Raw genomic sequence first — 22,745 nt, 5'->3', positions numbered from 1 at the left:
CCGTAAGTTGCTGCAACCCCACAACTGAGGCTTCGCCAGATGACCAGATGTCATCACCACAGAAGAGGGCAAGGCACCCCAAGATGTAGGACAGCCAAGAAAAATGTGGGACATGACAAAATAAAAGCTAAAAACACTTTTATATTGATTTCATGTGGTTAATTTAAACACTATATTACTTAGTATTAAATTTAAAACTATATGACATAATTTATTACATAAAATTTATTAATTACATGAAGGCTATGTGCTGCCTGCTGCTCACAGGGAAAAGGAGGACATTTAAGTTCTTTTCCAGGACAAAAGGCTAAAAAAGAAGACATCTGGTCACTCTGTCCACAACTCCATTGAGATCGCAACCCAAGGTAGAAGAACACTGGTATATAGATTGTAGGGAACATTTCAGCTACAATGCTAGGGGGTAGCACCTTCAAACCACATTATTGAAATGGATGCTAGTGCTGCTTTCCCAATTGTTTTCCTGGGCTTTTTAGGTAGGGTTACAAGACAAACTGAGACAGAGTACCTCTATCTTTAACTATTGTAAAGAAGAGGGAATTTTGGCAGGTGCTTCCATGTTGAGCTGCACCTGCCAAAATTCCCTCTTCTCTACAGTGATTAAAGGTTTAGGCACTCTGTCCCAGTTTGTAGCTCTTTGGAGAGAGAGCGTGAATGCAAGGACCACCTTGGTCTAGCTGCTTCCAGGTGTGGGATTTCACCTTTATTACTCAGAAAATGTACATAAGATTATCTGCCTTATAACTGATTTATGGCTGCAATTGTATGCACACTTTCCAGGCAGTAAGGCCCATTGAATACAATGGGGTATACTTTTGAGGAGACATGTATAAGATTGCACAGGAACCAATTAATCAATAACATTCAAGTGCATTTATCTAGTACTAAAGCACCAATATACAGTTGTATTTTTTAAAAACAAAAATTGTTTATTGATTTTTTAGCCGTAAAAAATTTAATCATGTAACAATAATTAGAAAACAAAACCACTGAGATAATTGAATGTATAACACTGATAAACTGTCCTTCAACAAGAAAAAAGTATACTAGAGTGTGAAATGTATGTCCTCATCGAATCAATTTTTTCAGAATATTTAGGATGGTGCTGTTTTGACAAGTCCTGAGAGTTGTTGGTATATTATATTGTATAAAAATAACCAAGTTATGATTGAAAGAAGTGTTAACTTACAATTTAATCAGCAAAAAGATTTCCTTTGCTGTATGGTCACTTCCACATTTTCTTTTCCATTCCTTTTTAAGAATGATACACCAAAACAGCCAACTGAATAAGCAAGCATGGTCTTCAGTCTTAGCTCCAGTGATCAACATTTGCAGTCACCAATCAAAACTGGGCCTCACTGTGTATGCTGTAGCTTGGACACCATTGGTTGGAAAGGATAGAAATTAAGAGGGTCTTCTGGTGATGGGATGTCTGTAACAGGTACAAATGTGACGCCACCAGAGGGTAGGTAACTTGGCTTCCTGCTGTAGCTGCCATAAGATGAATCACATATAGCCAGGATGATGTAGTGGTTTGGGATTTGGACATTGACCTGGAAGGTCCCCACTCAGCCATGAAGCTTCTTGGGTGACATTGGACCAGTCACTGTCTCTCAGCCTCACCTATCTCACTGGGTTGTTGTGAGGACAAAAGAAGGAACTATGTACACTGTCTTGAGCTATTTGGAGGAAGGGCACTATAACAATGTGAAAAATAAATATATGCTGATGACAGGTGCTGAATACAGGCCAGATCAATTCATGCCACTGTGAGAACAACATTCTAAATCCTGGTGAAGATGCCAAAATCTGGTCTGGGCAGGCGACACTATGCATGCACACGGCCTCTTCAGCTTGGGATAGCATAACTAGAAGTCAGCATGGGCTTTCTGAAAACCAGTCCTTGTGGTTCATGTGGAACAGATTCAAAGCCTTTGTGGGTACTTGTTCTTTCCAAGCCTAAACAAATGACAACCCTTAGGGTATAGTCATTTCTGATTTCATGCCATTTTTGTGTAACCAGTCTTATATTTCTTATAACCAGTATTTCTATCCTGCTTTTCAGTGACAAAAGATCCCAAAGCAGCTTGCAGCAATAAGATCATTTGGTCATAAAATAATAAAAACCATTTCAAACATAACAGAAAACTCCTAAAAACAGAAGTCATTGAAGTAAAATGGCAGCATAAAATCATGATTACTGAATAGTGTTAAAAAGCTTCTGGAACAAAACGTGTCTGCAACTTTGACTTAAATGCAGGGGAAAGAGGGAGCCAACCTGATCTTCTTGTGAAAGTTGCAATGTCAGTATGACAACAGACCACAGAGCGTGGCCTCAGTGGGTAATCTCAGAGGCAAAGTGAGTTAGTCTAGGAGCAGGCAGCAGTTAAGATAATCCAGTCCCAGGCTGGTTAAAATGTTAAAGGCCAATGCCAGTATAGTGAACTCTCAATTTAATGGACTAATGGGGGATGAAGTGTCTGTTCATGCAGAAAGTCCTTTAAATCCAAATACATTTATGACAATGCATACATGTATGTGCAAAACATATATGACTAGTTTTTAAAGAAGTAGATGATAGGTGCAATCCTAACCGCATATGTCAGTGCTTTCCAGCACTGGCATAGCGGTGCCAATGGGATGTGTGCTGCATCCTGCAGTTGGGTGTCACTCACAGAGGCCTCCTCAAAGTAAGGGAATGTCTGTTCTCTTACCTTGGAGCTGCATTGCCCTTATGTCAGTGTTGGAAAGCACTGACATAAGGGGTTAGGATTGCTCCCGATGTCTGTTATTTCTGATATATGTTAAATTGAGGTCCATTAAATCAAAAATTCACTGTATATTGAACTGGGCTCAGAGCATACAAGTAGCCAGCGCAGTTGAGCTAGAACAGAGTACATGGCAAACTCTCATTAAAACTGGAACTTGGTTGTGAACATGGCTGGGAGAATTTCATGAAAGTCATTCATGCATTTGGCTAGCTCATTTCCATTCTATAAATTTGTTTAACAAAAAGCTCAATGAGTTCTTTTTTCTTTTCCCCTTAAACTTTGCCCTGTTTTGATATTTGTTATTTCATTATGTAATGTTAAAATTGATGTTTTACTGCCTTGTTTGATGTTTTTACTTGTGATACTCTGTACTTGATTATAAAGCTTTGTAAGCTGCCTTGGGCATTTGCTTCAGCATGGGAAAGGTGGGTTATAAATTTCTTAAAATTAAATAAAAATAAATTAATATACTGGACTTGTCAAATATCCCTTACATGCATTCCCTCCATGGATTTATTTATTTATTTAAACCATTCTACACTACCTTTCTACCCTTCTGGGAGCTTACATAATAAAAGCCAAGATAAAACAAGGATACAAAACATGTTTTTTTTTGGGGGGGGGGGAGATAAGTGTTTTCAGCTTTGTAAAAATCCCTTTACAGCCAAAACAGTGGTAAATAACTATTTTTGAATCCTTGTGAGTATCAATTTGGCCTGCAGATGGCAGCAGCAACACCCTCTGAAAACAGCAACAAGTTCTGCCAGAACAAAATTGGTGTATAATTTGTAGTTCAGATCACCAGATGTAGTTGATATTATGCATTTGCAGAGGGACCGTGTACAATTTTGAGCATAGTTATGACTCCGTTTGAGATCAATGGACCCTTAAGACTCCAAAGAGCAGAGTGGATTGCAGCCATGACTTCTAAGACACGCAGGCATTTTTTTTTTCTTTGCAAAGCAAACATTTGTCAGCTGACGCCGTATGATACTTCTGATGTGTTAGCAATTTTGTCAGCCATCTCATGTGGTTGAAGTTAAATTCCTTTTTCCGATTCTCTCACTCAAAGAGCAGTCCTGTGTTTTTATTCAAAACACACTGAAGATTCTTTACTTTAGGGGAAAATTAATGGTGGTATGATAGTTTATATAGTTTGTATATATATATATATATATATATATATATATATATATAGGACTTTTAACTCTTCATGGTGGGTATATAAAAATAGTGAGAGACATCCCAAAGAAGACCTATTGATTGCACAACAGCAATTTCCCCTTAGAAAAACAATTCACTTAAGTAAATAAGAGTACTTTGCAATTGTATAGTGCTGCAATTAATTATCTCATTGTAGCCCGAACAATAATCCTGTAAGTTAAGTATTATTATCCTCATATTGCAGCTTGCATATGGCCACCTGTGGCTTGCCTATGGCCACCTAATAAGCAGGTTGGTCAAGTTGGGCACTGACTGACCAATACTGATCAGTCACAGAGTCACGCAGTCAGAGAGGCCTCCTCAGGGTATGGGAACATTGGTTACCTCAGGGCGGTATTGTGGCTGCAGAGGTGCTGGAAAGTTGGATAGGATTCGGCCCTCAGTCATTATGCCACTAGATAGCTGCATTGTTTCCTTGTATTCAAAGCTTATCTCTTGACAATCAAATCAGTAGTTACCAGACAATGGTAGCCCATAACTCAAATTTGGGTGATGTCCAAAAGTTATTTCACCAATCCCTCCTTTGGCTCCATTCACATTTCCCTGGAACTTGAAACTCTGGGTATAATGTGTAGTCTGAACTTGAAATGTTGCCTGGTCAGGTGCATAAAAAACCCTGATCATTCAGAAGTGGGGCCTGGTGATGTCATCTGTTGATCCTTGAAGAATGGGGAAAACCCTAGTCCAGCAGTTAGGATGATCCAGCAGTAAAGGAGTAGGGCCTAGTGGCACCTCAGAAATAGCCCAAGATTAACCTTTGTCAACCATCTCCCTAAAAGAAAAAGAAAAAAGCTAGAGAAACAGGATAAATTTTTATTTTTTTTTGCAAATTGGCAACACTGCTTACTATGAATCCACTAGGTGACCTAGATAAAAATTCTTAGCAAACATTTGTCCAATGTCTTAGAAATTCACATTTCAGTGATATCAGTCCCATGGGGCCAACAATGAGTTGTATTGAAAAAGGACAATGATTGAGGCAGAGCAATGCCGCATAACCTATTTCAATAATATTAAGGTGATCTTTTTCTGCCACTGCATACAGGGTCACCATGGGGAATCTTTATAAACTTTGTAAACCATGTAAAAAGGTATAATTCATTGATTTTCAGAAATGAAGGAAGTTATTTACAGGTAATTGGAGTTAAATGATAATAAAATGATTAGCAAACAGACATAACAGGTTCAGTAAACAACAGGCGCTGCTAGGAGATTATTAATCTCATCACATGGCTCATGTCTGGAGTTTCAGTTTACAATTCCCCACACCCTTCACCTTTTCCTGGTTGCAAACCACACAACATCACAGTGCAGCTATGCTCTCTGTTCCTCTACACAGCTCCTCCCTGACCATGGACTTTCTATTCAACCATTTGTGTATCTGGCAAATTTTAAGGTAAGTCCTTTCAGTGTTCTGAATCTGCTGCCAATTATCAAAGATCTAGATAACAATATTGTATAATTTCTTATCAGTCTCAGGATGACAGTCCACAAACCAATTTTAGTGTGCTTATGTTTAAAGCATAACACTGACAAATAGGAAGAATATTTTAACTGTAAGAGCTGTTCAGCACTGGAACATGCCGCCTCATGCAGTTGTGGAGTCTTCCTCACTGGGTAGTTGCCAGTGCTGAGCAGGGAGGTGGACTAGATGGTCTCCAAGATCTCTTCTAACTCTTTTAGAACTTCCATGGGTTTAAGGCAGCTGAATGTCGAGTACAACCATGGTAATACTATACACACATGTATACATGCACTGTAGTACATGTGAAAGGTCCCAGGTTCAATGCCTTGACCTCTTTAGGCAGAGCTGGGGAAAACCCCCACCTGAAACACAAGAGAACCACAGATAGTCAGTGAAGATAATGCAGGTGGACTAATGGTCTCTCTGTAACAGACAGGTTCCTATGTTCAATTTATGCAGGCCTGAAGATTGACTGAGGGCCCAATCCTATCCAACTTTCCAGTACTGGTGCAGCTGCAACGCTGCCCCAAGGTAAGGGAACAAGCAGTCCCATACCTTGAGAAGGCCTCTGTGACTGCCTTCCCAACACAGGAAGCAGTCCATACTCCATTGGCACAGCAGCACCAGCACTGAAAAATTGGATAGGTTTGGGCCCTGAGGCTGCAATCCTATACACATTTACCTGGGAATAGGATCCACTGAGCTCAATTAGATTTACTTCTGAGTAAACAAGCATAGGATTGGGCTATGAGTTTCTCTATCATCTTGGAAATCAGCATATGCTTACTTAGATCTCATAAGAAATTGTAGAAAATATACTTCTTCGTATTGGTTCTGAGTCAGTGCTCACCACACTATTAAAGGTATTATTTTAGGTGGGAGCTTTAAAATCCCTGGCCGCTAAAGGCATTTTCAAGCATGACATTGAAAGCATATTTTTCTCTATTTCCCACAGCTGTAATGCTTACATAATAGCTATGTTGGGTAGTAGCTAGAAACAATACACACTGAATTCCACAGTGCCCATTTTCTGCATTCTACTGTGCATTAACTACACTCATAGTTACATTGGCAGTGTGCACATATTCACAAAGACATTTGCAAGAGAGAGAGAGAGAGAGAGAGAGGCTTCAAGGCACTTTTAGATTTATATATAAATGCAACTGAAGTCCTTCAAGTTAAATGTGCTTTAAAAAAGGAGCTGGCAATGTTCCATGAAAGAGTTTTAAAGTCACTATAGCAGGGGTCTCCAAACATTTTGGCTAGAGGGCTGCATCAAATATCTGGCGTGGTGTGGAGGGCTGGAAAAAAATTTAAATATAAAATTTAAATAAATAAATTAGAGATGGAACTTAGATGAGTGAATAAATGAATGAATGGGCTCCTTCATTCAACCTCTCTGGCCTTCAGAACACTCTCCGAACACAATCAGAGCACAGTTCTGGTCATGTTCAATTGAGTGGGCCAGAGGCTTTCAGGGGACAAGAGGTTGGCCGCAGACCGGAAAGAGGCTTGCTGTGGGCTGCATCTAGCCCCCGGGCCAGGGTTTGGAGACCCCTGCACTATAGGAACTCTTCCTACTTGCAGGCAAATAGCTATTAGAACAAAAGTACTGTACTGCATGTCATAATTTCATGGGATGGTGTAGCAGATTTCTCCCAGAAGCATGGGTGTGGTGGACACTGAACAGTGATAAGAGTGGAAATAAAAATAATTGCCTGCAGTTATATTTCAACAGGGAGTGGTTTGACTCTGGCCCTTTCCAGATGTTGTGATTTACTAGAGGGAAATGTAGAGCTGTCATTAAATTCACACAGTTATTAAGTTCTTGTGTTGTGAGGGAATCACCTTTTTCCAGCATTCAGAACAATAACTCACAATGCTGTTATACAGCAATTTCCTCCACACTTCCTCTTCTGTTCTGTTGCCCCTTTCCTCTTTTAGCTCAAGGAGTAGGGGAATGAATTGCTAAGGAGCAGGGAAACAAGGAGGTGGAGGCAGGCAGGCCAAGGCCGGTGCCTCTGATAGTCTACTGCCACCTCAGCGGCAATCCAATCCTATTCAGGCTGCTTGTGGCACTATGAAGCAGCACCGAAACAGCCGGCTGCCCCACATGCAGGCAGAGAGGCAGCTGGAGGTCTCCTGGGGTAAGGGAACATTTGTTACCGTACTCCGTATCGGGACCCAGTAGCCCCTATAGGTCTACTCAGATCTGTGCCAGCTCAATCGCAGGAGCAAATAACCCCGTGTAGGGCTTTCAGGCCTGAGGGGGGGGGTCACAATATGGCAGAGGCCTCCTCCACCATTCCCATCCCCTTCCAGGCCTGAACCACCCTCCTCCTTGCCCTCCCTGTGCCCCAAAACACCCCTTTCCCAACCCTGTTCTGCCCACCACCCCACCCCCCCAGTGGTGTATTTACCCTGGTCAGTGGGCACAGCTCTAGAGCTGGTGGAAGCCTGCCAGTGCAGGCCTCTCTGTCAATGACACTGGCCTCTGTGCAGACGCAATGTGTTTTACAGCATGTTTGCGACCGTGCTCATGCCCGTCCCACCAGCAGGAGCTGGCATCAGATTGGATTGTAAGTCTCATGGACAGGCCGTTCCTGACAGGCTGCTAGTAAAGCAAGATTGTTTCTATGCTCTTCTGAATGGTCCTTTTAATTATTCTTTATTGGTCATTTCCAGGGCTCATCGGGAAGATTGAATCTTATCAGCACTGCTTAAATCTTATCAACACTTTCTCAAATGAATTGTTAGTAGTGGAAGACACTAATATACTCCAGCACTCGCAATTTTGGTTTAATTTGCTGTTCCGAGGAATATGTACTATTTTTTTTTCTATAGATAAATTTGTGTTCTTTCTTAGTATATGGTTATACTAAGAAATGGCATATTTTACTTATGAACTGAGATGAAATGGTCAATTATGAAGACACAATGAACTTTACTAAGCTTGATTTTGCCATGATGGTTTTTGGAATTGGGATTTATGTAGCCGACATTGGAGCAGACATCTGGGTAGCAAGGAATTACTACAGTGAGGAACGATATCTCTGGTGTTGCCTAACATTGGCCACACTATTTCTTTCATCAGTAATTGTCCAAGTTTTTAGTTATACTTGGTTTAAAGATGACAATCCGGAGAAACAAAATTGGATTTCTGCAGTACATGCCTTACATGGTGGAATATTTACAAGGTAAGTGTTGCTATTAAATTAATTTATTTATTCATTTAATATAGCCCACCTCTCCATTTTACAATAAAAGGCCCAAGGCCTGTTATAGAACAGAGTATCTATGGGCGCATTCCAAACTGTGCCTTGGGCTGGCGCAACTCCCTTGCACTGGCCTAGGAGGGTTGCAAACATGCTGTAAGGCATGTTTGTGCCTCCTCGAGAGTCGGCTGGGCTGGCACAGAAACGTGCGCCAGCCCGCGAAGGCTGGATTCAGCCTCTGTGCTGACTTGAAAGGGGAGGCTTGTGTCAGCCAACCTTGGCTGACTCAAGGGTCTGGGGATGGCAGGGAGGAGGCAGGGAGGAGACACGAGGGAGGCATTCTGGGGCGGGGGAGGGCAGTCCTGGGAGCGGGCAGGTGGGGAGCAGGAGGCAGGGCCGGGACCCTGCAGATATACTGGATCCTAGCCCCTGTTCCTGAGTGGCACGGAGTGTCTGCAAGCTGCTCCGCTCTCCTCAGACTTATGCCACTTCCCTGAAGTGGTGCAAGTCTGAGGAGACTCATTGGGGCTGTGGTGGCTTACCTGGGGGTAAGGGGAAGAGATTCCCCTCTGGTTGAGCCACTTTGGGCTCCTATCTTGTGCTGGATACAGTTTAGGCCTCTTGGCCTGCCTGTTCCAGCGCAAGATTGGATTGCATTGTATGTTGTTAACACTCTAAGGTTGCAATCCTAACCACACTTTCCTGAGAATAAGCCCTATTGAACAAAATAGGACTTACTTCCGAGTAGACCTGGTTAAGCTTGTGCCCTAAAGGCCTAATCCTAAAGACTGACCACAGGGTATTGTGGCGCTGGCACAGGCTCTGCTGCATCCTGCAGGTAGCCAGGAGCCTTTGGTTAGTGATGGTTTCAAACACCTTCTGAAAACCCAGATACATAATATGCACAGTTTGCCATAGATTGGGCTATAGATCTGTAATCCTATACACCCGAGTTTCTCAAACTTTGAGGGAGCTTTACTCCCTCAGTAAGTTCTTGTGGTCGAGGGGCTAGGGCAGCGACACAATCCCCAGGATCATGTTGCTAAGGGGGGGTGTTTTGCACTTACTTCACGAAGGTAGGACTGCAGCAGGCTGCAAGAGGTGCGGGGAGCCCTGCGCAGCCCTGCACAGTGCTCCCCGAGGCTTGGAACGTTCACTAAAAGCAGGCGCAAAGCACCTCCTGCAAAAAAGAAGTGCTTTGCGCCCACTTTTAGCGAACGTTCCAAGCCTCGGGGAGTGCTGTGCAGAGCTCCCCGTACCTCCTGCAATCACTGCCTTCCTCCCCTTCCCCCCCTTAAAGGGACAGAGAAGCGTTACACGAACTGGTGGGTCGCAACCCACCAGTTTGAGAACCACTGCTATACACACTTACCTGGGTGTAAGTCCCATTGAATTCATTGGGATTCATGTACTACTGTACTTTCTACAATACTAGTAATTCTACTTACTCTGCGTAGATTAGTACAGATTTGTGCTGTAAGTTGAACAGTTCACATTGGGAGACTGCTCACATTGGTACCTGCAGAAGCATATGCTTGTAACCATGAGAGTGAATGGACAACTGAGGTGCTTACCAGAAGCAGCTACCTCCCCGCACTTGTAAAAAAATGTGAGCCATGCTATGTAGATCTCATGTCCAGTATTAGTCTTACATTTATCCCCATAAGGAATGTTAGTAGTTGGATGCAATAGCATGGGTTCAGGTGAGACTGTCAGCCCAATCCTAACTAACTTCCCAGTAACGATGCAGCAGCAATGGTGCCCCAAGGTAAGGGAACAAATAGAGGCCTCTGTGACTTTCCCTCTACCACACAAAGCAGCACCCACCCCACTGGCACAGCTGCATCAGTGCTAGTAAGTTGACTAGGACTGGGCTATGTGTTTATAAATTGTGCATCTCTCTCACTTTCAAATGTTTATAAGGTTCCCTCTGGGTCATAGTTGGTGGTTTTGCACAGAGAGCAATTTTTAAGATGAGACAGCACAGGCACATGTCCAGGTTCAGGGCCACTAGAGAGCTATTCTTGCCATTCTTGGTGCCTAAATCAGTGTTGACTTTCTTTTGTGCACAAGAAAAAAAAATTAGTTTATTTAGTAGGCAGGCTAATTTTAAAGCCATGAGAAACTGGAGTATATGTAATTCACTTTGTGAAACTTGGGCGTGTGTCAAGCTATTTTACACATTGTGCTGAGAGAAAATTGGAGCAAAAAGCAGAAAAATGTGGTTATTCCATGCACAGATATTTCATATTTCAAGCCAAAATGATTGAAGAGGAAAAGAGATGAGTGAAATAACACACAAAGAGAAAAAAGTCTTTCATCAGGCCACACCTACCCCATGTCCTTTGCTTCATCACTGATATTGGCTGGCTTGACTATCAGTGAGCTGCCCTTTGTGTCTACTTACCACTGCCCACCATATACCATGGCAGCAGAAAGCAGAAAGCACGAGCCCTTCATGATCACTCAGAAGCATCCCATTGCTTGGAGCTCCAGATGTCAGGGAGCGAAGATGCTGCAGACTGTGGGAATGGACAGGTCCCTCCTTTGTGGGGTTCTACTCTGAGGCCAGGCAAGGTAAAAAACAGCTAAGGTGGGAAGAAGGGATCCCTATCTGCTAACAAAGTAACTACAAGTGTGAACCAATCAAGGTTTTTTTTAAATAGTGCCAGTGATAGAGCAGCATTTGAAAGGGAAGCACACAGCTATTTCCTCCCAGGGCTGTTGTGCCATTGCAAGTTATCCAACAGATGGCCAAGTAACTGGTACCAGTGAGGTCTGGATGCATTCATCCTGCGCCAGACAGAACTTCGGAAAGACCACGGACTTCCAAGATACAAGAGACCATTCGTGAGTTCAGCCTGAGCGACCCAGTCTATGTCCGGAACTATACAAATGGCTCAGCATGGATCCCAGCAACCGTCATTAGAGTCACCAGTCCTATTTCATATGAGGTTGCCATCCAGGACGGCCAGACTCTCTGCCGTCATGTGAACCAGATGCACCGCCGCCTGGCTGAATCAGCACCTACCACACCGGTTCCAGTCCCTGGTAACCAGCATCAGGTCTTGCCACAGACTGGAGAGGCCATCACTCCTGGTGTGTTACCGTGGGAACCGGAGACCTCCCTGGACTTATCTGAGCCACCTGATGTCAATGCACCTATGGGGAATCCCTCTGCTATAGCTGTGCCAACCCCAGAGCGGACTAAGGAACCAGAGGTCCCGATACCAAAACCTCACCGCACCTTGTGAATGCGGGTACAGCCCCACCACTCTGAGGACTATGTTTATCAACCTTGAACTGTACTTTGGTGGAGAGGGGTGTTACGTATGCAAGTTATGCAGGATCGAAATCCTGCATAACTGATTGGCCCAGACTTATGGCTGGCCAATCGGGTGATGGATTGAAATCCTACCATCCAATTGGCCCTCTAGAAAATGTTCCAATTGCACCAATCATGGGGAGTCTGGGCGGATCTAAAGAATATAAAAGCCAGGGGTGTTTGCCTTGTGTCAGATTCATTGCTAGGTTCTGTTCTGAAGATGGAATAAACGTATTGAGCTGTTATCACTATGCCTTCCTTTATTCTCATAGACCCACTATATAACAGTCTCCATGTGTTTTCTGCTTTTCCCTGGGCATTATTTTAAAACCCCTCCCCCACCAATTGCCTCTGAACAATTTATGTCTCCATGGGTTTCTGGCTTGGTCTGTACGTTTTCACTGTGCAAGAGGTATGTGGCAAACAGTTCACAGTTCTCATGTGGGTCTATATGCCTGTATTATAGTTCTCATGTGAATTATAAATAAGCTCAGTAACATTCGTTCATTCATATAAGTTCCATCTCAAATGTATTCATTTAAGCAAATTTATGTAAATTTATTCAAATTTGAAATGTGAATTTTTTTTCCCAGCCCCCTACATAGTGTCAGAGAGATGATGTGGCCCTCCTGCCAAAATGTTTGCCCATCCCTGAATTAAGGGGAATCCTTTATTGGAGATCTGAGACTGACCTTAGGTCTCTTCTCTTAAATAGTTGGCAACAGATGAAGACCACTGTCCTAGACCCACATGCCTACTTATGTAGCACTCTCTCACACACAGGAGGAAATAATAGCAGCACTAAGCATGTTGTCAATCAGACGGCACACAAGACCGGAAAGTGGAAGTGGCTCATGGGTCAATGGTGAGGCTTTGCCAAGGACCCAGATGACGAATCAATTTCTGCTGACACAAGTGCAACTCTTTGAAGGAATTGTGGGGCTCGGTTGCCAAGACCAAGTCACCTCCTGATTTAAAAGCAAGGTGCACAGGCAAGCTGACCTGGAATTTCCCTGACATGCCCAGGTTTCCAGCCCTTGTCCGGGTGCCTGGGAAAAGACTTGCTTTGTCCTCCATTTCCGCCCTTTTCCCCCTAAGAGCTCAGTCCCTCCCCACAGGTTCTTGTTGCTTCTCCTGTCAACTTAGGGCCAATTCTAGCCATCCCCTGACAGTCACATGACACAGGAGAGGAGGGCAGGAAGGACCATGAGCTCAGCATGCTGGGCACCCTTCATCTTTTCCCCAGAAGCCCATTGCAGGGTCCGGGAGGCTGCTGCCTGCTCTGGCATTAGTTGGGGGTGAGTTGAAGCCCCTTTTGCAAGGCTGGCAGACAGAATGAAATAAAGGCACAGATGGGTTTGTCACCAGGAAGAATGACTGGATAAGCAATCAGGCAAGCAGCCTTACCAGTCTTAAGTGCCACCTTGGCACTGTGGGTTTGGGGAGTGGTTGGAATGGGGGTACTTCATACAGCAGTGATGGGTCAGATGCACAAACACAGTAGCAGGAAGGCTGACAGACAGAATGAAATAAAGGCATGTGGGGTTTGTCACCAGCCTTTTCACCTGTCCATAGAACCCTGTGGGATATATTGTGGGGTGAGCTCATCAAGAAACCTTTTTTTGTAGCTCAGTGGCCCTCATTTGCTGAATTTGCAATTTGAAATGAGTGCTTCTATTGTTCTGCACCCTATCAAAAGTGCAACAACAAACTTTTAGTTAGTTCTGGAGGCCTGTGGCTCAATTTGCATGGACTTCTTGACTGAATTCAGGCATGGGGAGGACAGCTAGGTTTCCTATCTCTAATGACGTTATTTATTTCAAATCTGGAAGCTCCCAGGATGTGACTTTTGTTTAGTGTGGCCATACTTGAATTCTGTAGGATCTGACACCTTTTGCTATCGGTTCAGTTCCAAAGTTCATAGCACTGGCCTGGATCATGCTCTCTTGGCAGGCACCCAGTGCCACGTCAATGTGTAATGAAGCATGTCATGCATACGAAATAAATTATTATCAGTGATACTTGGTTTAGTATACAGACAGCTTTCTGGTAGGGTGAAAATGGTTACTATGTATGGGGTAGGAACACCACAGGAAAAGATTACTCCAAAGGCAAAGTAGGAAAACAACCGTAATAGATTTTTACTGAATACTTTATACCAGGTGCCAATATCCCACAAGAGAATACATTGGGTGTACAAACAACTTTCAAGCTATCCATCAGGGGACACAAAATAAATAAGGATAACCACATCCAACAGGCCCTAACTAGACTACTTTTCTGAACAGTCAATATTCTAATGGAGGCAAAGTAAATTCTGTTTAGAGTCCAGATACCTCGGATTCCCCAATCAACAGCACCAGTTTCCTGAGATTCAGGGCTCTGCACTTCTCAGCCTCCAAGATCACATTGCCTGTCTTTTTTCTCTATCTCAGCAGCTGCTTATATAAGGAAGAGTTCAGCATCCTTCCCAGTTCTGGACCAATAGAATGTCTGATTTTTAATTTCTGTTTCATCAGAAATTGGGTCTTTTAGTTCACCAGTCCCTGAGCAACTTGATTTTTAAAAAAACAAAACACAATCTCTTTCAGTGTCAAAAGAACACTGAAACACTGAATTCAAGTTTCAGTTTCTCTTTCAGTTTCAGTGTGAAAACAGTGATGTTTGGGCACTGAAAAATACCTGGGCTGATTTACAGTTGTTGTTTTTTTTCTTCTACTACTATTTTAAAACACAATAGGTAACAAAGCAACAAAACAGAAAGAAGCAAAGTTATTCCTTGACAAGTGAGTTTTTGCTTTTTAAAAAATCCACAGCCAACAAATCTCTTGACCTTTCCCTGCTGGGATTGCCATCTCTGCCTGAAGCAATTCCTGCAGGTTTGTTTTTCCATCATGATGTAACATTGAAAATTCCTGTTCACATCCTCCAGGCTTGCTTTCACTGGTCACCTGGAGATTGACTCCAAGCCAATACTCAAGGGTTGGCAGCCCTACTCACCATGGGCTTTTAAAGTTGGTTTTGTTTTTTTTTAAATGTAGGTTCAGTTTCTTTTTGTTCACCTGATCCCTCCCCTATCTTCAGTAATAGAGTGTGAGATCAGCTGTCAGTGGTTAAATTGTAAGACTGTATCAGGGCTGGGGCCATAAAAGGAGCACCCCAGAGCTGCTTCACCTAGTAGTGAGGGAGGTTACATGGGGGTGTGTGCGTGCGCGCGCCAGGGTAGATTTGAGTGAATTCAGAACAAAAAGGGCTCCATGTAAGTCAGAGGAAGGAGTGAATTGCACTATACCAAAGCATCTGTATATACTGTATTTAGCTTCCTCCTCTTGACAGGATGTATCCTCTAAGGTTTGTGTGCATGTTCATGTCTGTGCATGCATATACAGGAACAGAGAGCTGTCAAGAAGGTAAATGCTACCCAACTGTTTTTCAGCTTGGCAAGTAGCTGATCTTCACTAAGCATCTTTCTTTATGAGAATCCTTGCCAGAAGGTCGAAGGTCACTTTACACCTTATCAAACTTCTCAGCTGCAAGCTTCAGAGCTTTTATTTTGTGTGGAAGGTTTGCCTAAACACACCGTTTTGACAGCTTAGGCTTAGGTAGGTGAGTGTGTGTGCCAGGAACAGATTGATTTACTCACACAGTTTTTCTTGAAAACACTGTGGACTACAGAGATATCTTAGGTCTGAGATGCAAGAACCAGATGTTTTATGTTCTTGATTGTTTTATAAGCGGGGAGTGCTGCAGCGGTATTGTCCTTCAGAAAGATAAATATGTGTCAGCATCACACAAGAAAGTGGCTGTATCTAGAGATTTTGTTTCTTGTTTTCACGTATTAAATTCAGAGTCACTAATGGGGCCTTTGCATTTTCTGTCTGCACTGTGGGGACTGTCAAAGGAACAGGCATCAGGTCTTGTATTTTTGGTGTGTTACTCCACAGCTGTTAATGTTTCTTTAAGGCCTGCAACAAGTAATTTCCATGAAAGGGATACTCATTGTCCTTGGGAGGCCAACAAATAAGTTCCATAAAAGGAATATTCACCCTCTTTCAAGGAAACATGGTATTGTCATTTGGTATGTTGTGTAATTCACTTTAGGGCCATGACCACACATTTTGCTGTCCTTAGCAGTTGTGTTGTACAATGTGAGAGTTGTACCACAATTTCCTTGCTATTCATGTGCATTTTAAATTAAATAAAAATGGTGAGAAAGTGATTCTATTTATCTTAGGGCTCAATCCTAACCCACTTTCCAGCACTGGGGTAAGGGCAATGCAGCTCTGAGGTAAGGGAATAAACTCTCCCTTACTTTGAGGAGGGCTCCATGAGTGCCACCAACTGCAGGATGCAGCACACGTCCCATTGTCACAGCTATGCCAGCACTGGAAAGTTGGTTAGGATTTGGGCCTTAGTGTAACACACACACACACGCGCGCACACACACCCCTGCATGTTTGCTGGCATCTTCTGAAAGCTTGTGAGCCCTTTTGAGGGGAAAAAGGAACTCACTCATTTCTTTTCTACAAAAGTATCATTAATTTAGCTACATAAATCACTTGGGGCACAAGCCTAATCAGGTCTACTCAGAAGTAAGTTTTATTTTGTTCAATGGGGCTTACTCTCAGGAACGTGTGGTTAGGACTGCAGCCTTACAGTTCAATCCTATGCTGCCATTACATTGTCAGGACTAGCACCAGAACTAGGTTTATGGTAGTCACACAAGCAAACTGCCATTGGGATCAGCCAGGCTCCTGCCACAAAAGGCAAGTGGTGGCGGCCTGCCAGTGGTTCTGTCATGACTCCTCGCACAGTAAGTCAATGTAGAGGGCAGGACGGAGGCAGGGAGGGTGCAGAACAGGGTGGGGAGAGGGAGGAGTGGGGAGAAGTCTAGGCAGAATGTGGGCACAACCCAGTCAGGAACAGGGTGGTATCTGTAGTAGAGGCACTGCCAGTATCCTCTTCCCCCTTCTGGGCCTTAATTATCCTTCCTGGGTCCACTTAGACTTGTGCCAGTGAAATTGCTAGTGCAGGTCTGTGTAGAGCAATTCTGGCACTGGAGGCTTACACCTGAGTAAGGGAATACTGTTGTTGTTGTTGTTGTTGTAAGGGAACAAATGCTCCCTTACCTGGAGTTGATCTCTGGGATGGCCCCTTCCCCCATAGGATGCAGCACATCCTCTGGTGGTACAATTGCATTGGTGGAGGTAGGAAAGGATAGAATTGGGTCCCTAATGAATGTTTTGTGGTTGAAAAGCAATATCTGAATATTCTTCATAATAAAACAAACTGAGGGGAGAGAGAGAGAGAGAGAGAGCGAGCGCGAGCGCACTCTGTGAAGCTTTCTTGTGAAACATTTCCCATGAACAGAGAGAGTGAATTTCTCTTCACAACATATGGCTGAAATATGTCTCCTGCTCATATGGAGAACAGAGAGGATGCCCCCATTTTGAAGACCCAGTCAGTCAACAGCTTGGGTATCAATATCATTTTGTTGAAGCCAATAGAGCTACTCCAGTTTACAGGTTTGGCAAAGGGTGAGCATATTGCTTTTGTTGCTATTCCAGCTCCTCTCCACAGGATGTCTGATATTTGACAGGGAGAATACAAATTCCACAAGAGAAAATAGAGATATTTTGATTAGAAGGAGCTTCATTATTGGATGGTAATCATACTGTACACATAAAGAAGAGCAGGTACAAGGTGCTATTACCAGCTGGATTGTGGAAACAGGAACTGCACCTATGATCGGTGCCAGTGTCAGATTGCTGGAGGTCCTGTTGCAAAACCCTGCATTGGCCACTCATGGAACATTCCATTCCTGTACTTGCCCCAAGCCTCCTGGCAGCAGGCAACAGGAGGCAGTGATTCCTCCTCCTCCCCTGGCAAGGGAGGAGGTCTATCATGGGGGTTATTCGTAGGCTTCCCGTACCGGGTGACACAAACCCATTGGTACTTGGTGAGGACTGGTGATCTGTTTGGGGACAATGGCTTGACAATGAACAAGTCAGATAGAGCTCAGGGGCTTTTATTGTGAGTGATGAAGTGGATGACCTGTATGTAATTAACCACCCCTCTTATTTTTCAGTCAGATTTTAGCTGGCCAACGCATACTAGCTTTGGACTGATGGAAGTCCAAGTGTTTGAAGTCTAACATGCATGTAGCTACATGTCAGTTGCTCTGGTATCTTCAGCCATCTGAATGAGCAATTCTGCAGCAAAGAGAACGTAATGGAGATAAATATGAGGTAGTGCTATAGATTAAAAGGCATTCGCTGTAAGTGATGTGAGCGTCTTTGTTGACAGCTTAACTGTGGTTTTCTGCTCATTGTGCAGCTGTGGTGGAACACAACAAAATAAAAGACATGTTAGGGTATGGAAAGAATGAAATAGAAATAGAGATAAATAGGGAAATTGGACAGGATGAGTGATGACACTGTTGAGTAACTTAGATATATGACCTCATCTATAATTGTCATTTTCTTTCACAAAGGAAGCTGTGGAATTAGAATGAGTTAAGCAAAGATGTGTCTAAAGCGCTCGGTAAAAACACTTTCATGTGAAGAGACACACTGAAAAAATAAAGAAACCCAGGAATTCAAAGGATAACAAGCTCACCTCAGAGGGACACATGGAAGGTTTCCAGGTGGTCTCCCAGACAAGTTTGCCTGGGACTGCACCAGACATCTTCAGACCATTTTCCAGGCAATGAAAATGCAATGAACACATCATCTAAGATGATATTCCATTACAGGCACTACTTCATTGATATTAGACATTACATGGCAGATGAATGTAACAGCAATGTCCTGATGAGTTCTTTTTAGAAAGAGTCAAAGCCAGCCTTGGGAGGTTGTAAGTCTGAATTGAAGAATTCCTGGGGGAGGGATGTTTGTATCCTTTAACTCTACACCTGTGGAGTTGGAGGCAAAAGGTACAAGCTTCCCCTCCTCCAGCTGTTCTTTTAAGAGCTGATGGGACCTTAAGCAGTAAAATGGCCAGAGGGGAGAGTTAAATTTCTGCCCAGCCCACAGGTGTACACATTTGGTCCCTGTTGCATTATTATTATTATTATTATTATTATTATTATTATTATTATTATTATTATTATTATTTCTGCAATGTTGGGCAGAAATGACTTAAGCAGTCTCCCTCCACAACAGTCTTTCATTCAAATTCACAACCAGCCACAACTATTTTTCACCAGAATAAAATGCACCAGCCACATAACACTAAATTTAGTACCAAATCTTAACAAAATGTGTGATCATGTGTTTTCCCTTTGTAGGTACTGGTTTGCACTAAAGTGTGGCTACCAAGCTGCATTTAAACCAAACAGCTCAGGAGATAAGTTGATTGATTATCCCACCCACAAAAAAGCCATTGATGCAATGGTTGACATAAGTATGCTGCGTCTATTTAAGACATACCTGGAAAGCACACCCCAGCTTATTCTTCAGATCCACATCGTGATGACTTCTGACAGTTCTGCCTACAGTCAGTGTAAGTCTATCTTATAGTTAAAAGAGAACTACTTAGGGGATTTCCTGCAGAGGTAAAGGATTGAGGCTGAAATACCAAGGGACAGTGAGGTTTCATGGAAGTTTGTGCAAATGGAAGTGCTGCAAATGGGTGGGATCTCAGTGATTCAGCCCATTCTTTGCATGCAGAAGGTTCTGCATTCAATCCCCAGTATCTTCAGGTGGAGTTGGGAAAGACCCACTTCTGAAATTCGCTGCTAGTCATTGAGACAATACTGAACTAGATGAATCAATGGTGCAACTTGGCATAAAGCACCTTCCTATGTTAAAGTGCAAAGCAAGCACAGTATGTGTGACTGTAGAACATGTTTATTGCTTATGGGATGCCTTTTCAGTGAAGAATATTTCACTTAAAATTTGCAACACTTTTTCAAGCATTGCTAACATTTTTCTTTGCTGTTCCTTTCATCAGATGCTTCCATCACCATGTCTTTCGTCAGCATTTCCTGCTCCACTGTGGACTTTCAGATAGCGTTGCGAAAATCTTTGCCTGGGAAAAAGAAATTTACCTGGATGTTTTCCAAGCTAACCTATTTTTTCTACAAACTGTTGACTTTAACTTCTTGGATCTTTAGTATTGCACTGGTCACCGTATTGAACACTGAATGGTCCATCGTTCTGCTTGTCCTTCTGTGGTTTGGAGGGATGATTTGGGTGCTAAAGCAACACACAACGTTTTGCAGAAGGAAAGCAACTGAAATTCTGTACAGGATGGTGGTTGGAATTATTCTTATTTTTACCTTTTTCAACGTCAAGGGAGAAAGGACAAAAATTCCCCTTTTCGTTTACTATGCCACTCGAGCGTTTATAACCACTGTTATTGCATGTGCTTCTATGTTCTGGAAATCATGCTTTAATGAGAAAATACATTTGCTAGTTCTGATCATGGTCATTCTTGCCCTAGTTGCCATGATTCTAGGTCTTATTTGTCTTATTCTTTATTATAGATTTTTTCATCCTAGTATTTATTATACAACAGATGTTGTTGATGGATCAGGACAGGAAACAGAAGAAACCTGTAGAATCCAGGAATTCCTGATGCAATAAACATCAGGAAATGATCTGTTTTTAAATTTGTTCCCTCTTTCTCTGTTTTAAAAATAAAAATTAAATTATGTTGGATTCTCGTTTATTATTCATATCTTAATGTTATATTTAAACATGTTGTTGGCAACCTTCAGTCTCGAAAGACTATGGTATCGCGCTCTGAATGATGGTTCTGGAACAGCGTCTAGTGTGGCTGAAAAGGCCGATTCGGGAGTGACAATCCCTTCCACCCTGGGAGCAAGTGTAGTCTGTCCCTGGCCTGTCTCCCTGGCTATAGGCCTTCCTTCTTTGCCTCTTTGCCTCAGTCTGTTGGCAAAGTGTCTCTTCAAACTGGGAGAGGCCATGCTGCACAGCCTGCCTCCAAGCGGGAAGCTCAGAAGCCAAGGTTTCCCATCTGTTGAGGTCTATTCCTAAGGCCTTCAGATCCCTCTTGCAGATATCCTTGTATCGCAGCTGTGGTCTACCTGTAGGGCGCTTTCCCTGCACGAGTTCTCCATAGAGGAGATCCTTTGGGATCCGGCCATCATCCATTCTCACGACATGACCAAGCCAACACAGGTGTCTCTGTTTCAGCAGTGCAAACATACACGCGTACATATACAGTATATGTGCAGAAAAACCGTTAAGCTCTCTCTCCAGAGAGGCTTGGATTTGCAGATTGGTTTTATCCTTGACATTAAAGTAGAAGAAGTAAGCTGGTCTTTTCATGAACTCCATCTAGGAAAAAATGCAACCCTTTCTCTTAGCTTCAGACTTGGCAAGTGTCATTTATGCATATAAATACCAATACTTGATTGCACCAATATGCTCTACAATATTTCTGATGCAAAAGTACAGCTGAAAAGTACATGCAGAATACTGTGCACAGGGCATATTTGTCCGCTGTGCACTACATTAGGATGTAATACAAGGGTGCACATGGATTTTCTGTATCCTTGTAAACACCATTCATAATGGTCTGTTGGAGCTGTTCACAACTCCAGCCTTGCATCCCTTTTACGGAAGTGCTGCAAACATTTGTGTTTGTGATAGGATAATACTTCCTGCTGGAATTAAGCATAGAGGGAACAATGTTCAGTTATGATGTTCCAATTCAGGAGGAGCAATTTTATTTCATGAGCTGTATTTTGTTATGCTTTATATTTTGTTGTTTGGGATTATTTTCTGTCCAAGTTTCACAGGTAGCATCAAGTCACATTACCCTCTAATTCTTTTGAGGATATGAATTTTATAAAGATGACACAATCTCCTCCACCTCTGAAATGGAAACAATGTTACATACATTTCAGATTAATTTCACATTGTTTTGATGTGAAAGAAAGAAAGAAAGAAAGAAAGAAAGAAAGAAAACAGATATGATAGATTCCTTAGCTTTCTTGAACAAGAAGCCCACCACTGGGGCAGAATAGAATCTATAGGGATATTCTGTGCATCGCTCTGATGCACAACAGAAACCCAGAATCAAAAACTATCTTTTAAACAAGCTTGTTTTAGGAGTTTGCTGCAATTAGCTGCTGGGAAGGAAAAGGAGCTTTCTTTGACTTCTGTGGAGTTCCTGCTACGTTATCTAAAGAAATAGCAACTGGAACAGGGATTGCAGCCCTCCCTGAAAGTAAAGTTTGCAGGAGATTAGTGTTCTGATTCCTTTTCTCATCATCAGCAAACTGGGTTAGGTGGAAGTATCCTCAGTGACATTATTTGGTGATTGCATTAAGGTCAACAATGCCAAAAATGTGCTCGAATTGGATTTTTGATTGATTGATCCAGAGATTTATACTCTACCAAGGGTCTCCAAAGTGGCTTACAATCAGTTAAGCAACTACAGTACAAAGATCTCTTTAGTAATTAAAACCATAACTCAGTACAGAAATCAATCAACACTAAATGCACATGAAGAACTAAAAACAGACTCACAGAAACTGGAGGGAAAGGCATTGCCAACAACTACGCGTAAATGCAAAACCAGAGAAGTTTGTATCTCAAAAATCTTCACCACATCCACTCTTGGTCATGCAGAACAGTGGATCTGTAAGTACCTCTCAACCTTCTTGCATCTTTTGTGTCACCTGTGACTGGGTGCAGTCTATCTGAGACACTTCATCCCTCCGCCTCATATAGAATGGTTTGGTATGGTATTTG

The 22,745-nt window shown here is 42.8% G+C and overlaps 1 protein-coding gene across 1 annotated transcript; it reads left to right on the top strand.

The window, feature by feature from the left end:
- The first annotated feature begins 8,394 nt into the window (after positions 1 to 8,394).
- XKR9 (XK related 9) lies at positions 8,395 to 20,606 on the top strand. The gene is made up of 3 exons (XM_066626581.1): positions 8,395 to 8,675; positions 19,307 to 19,521; positions 19,972 to 20,606. Exons 1-3 carry the CDS (start codon positions 8,395 to 8,397, stop codon positions 20,604 to 20,606), a joined length of 1,131 nt encoding a protein of 376 aa, XP_066482678.1.
- The last annotated feature ends 2,139 nt before the right edge of the window (positions 20,607 to 22,745 follow it).

Source organism: Tiliqua scincoides, chromosome 4 (assembly GCF_035046505.1).
Source record: "Tiliqua scincoides isolate rTilSci1 chromosome 4, rTilSci1.hap2, whole genome shotgun sequence".
NCBI classification, from domain to species: domain Eukaryota; kingdom Metazoa; phylum Chordata; class Lepidosauria; order Squamata; family Scincidae; genus Tiliqua; species Tiliqua scincoides.
This window is presented reverse-complemented; position numbering and strand designations above follow the sequence as displayed.

Bases quoted from the DNA above. Each gene is read 5' to 3' on its own strand.
- XKR9 (XM_066626581.1), top strand. From the start codon at position 8,395: ATGGTCAATTATGAAGACACAATGAACTTTACTAAGCTTGATTTTGCC. The intron at 8,676-19,306 runs GTAAGTGTTGCT...TTCCCTTTGTAG, and splicing joins CATGGTGGAATATTTACAAG to GTACTGGTTTGCACTAAAGT. The intron at 19,522-19,971 runs GTAAGTCTATCT...TCCTTTCATCAG, and splicing joins CAGTTCTGCCTACAGTCAGT to ATGCTTCCATCACCATGTCT.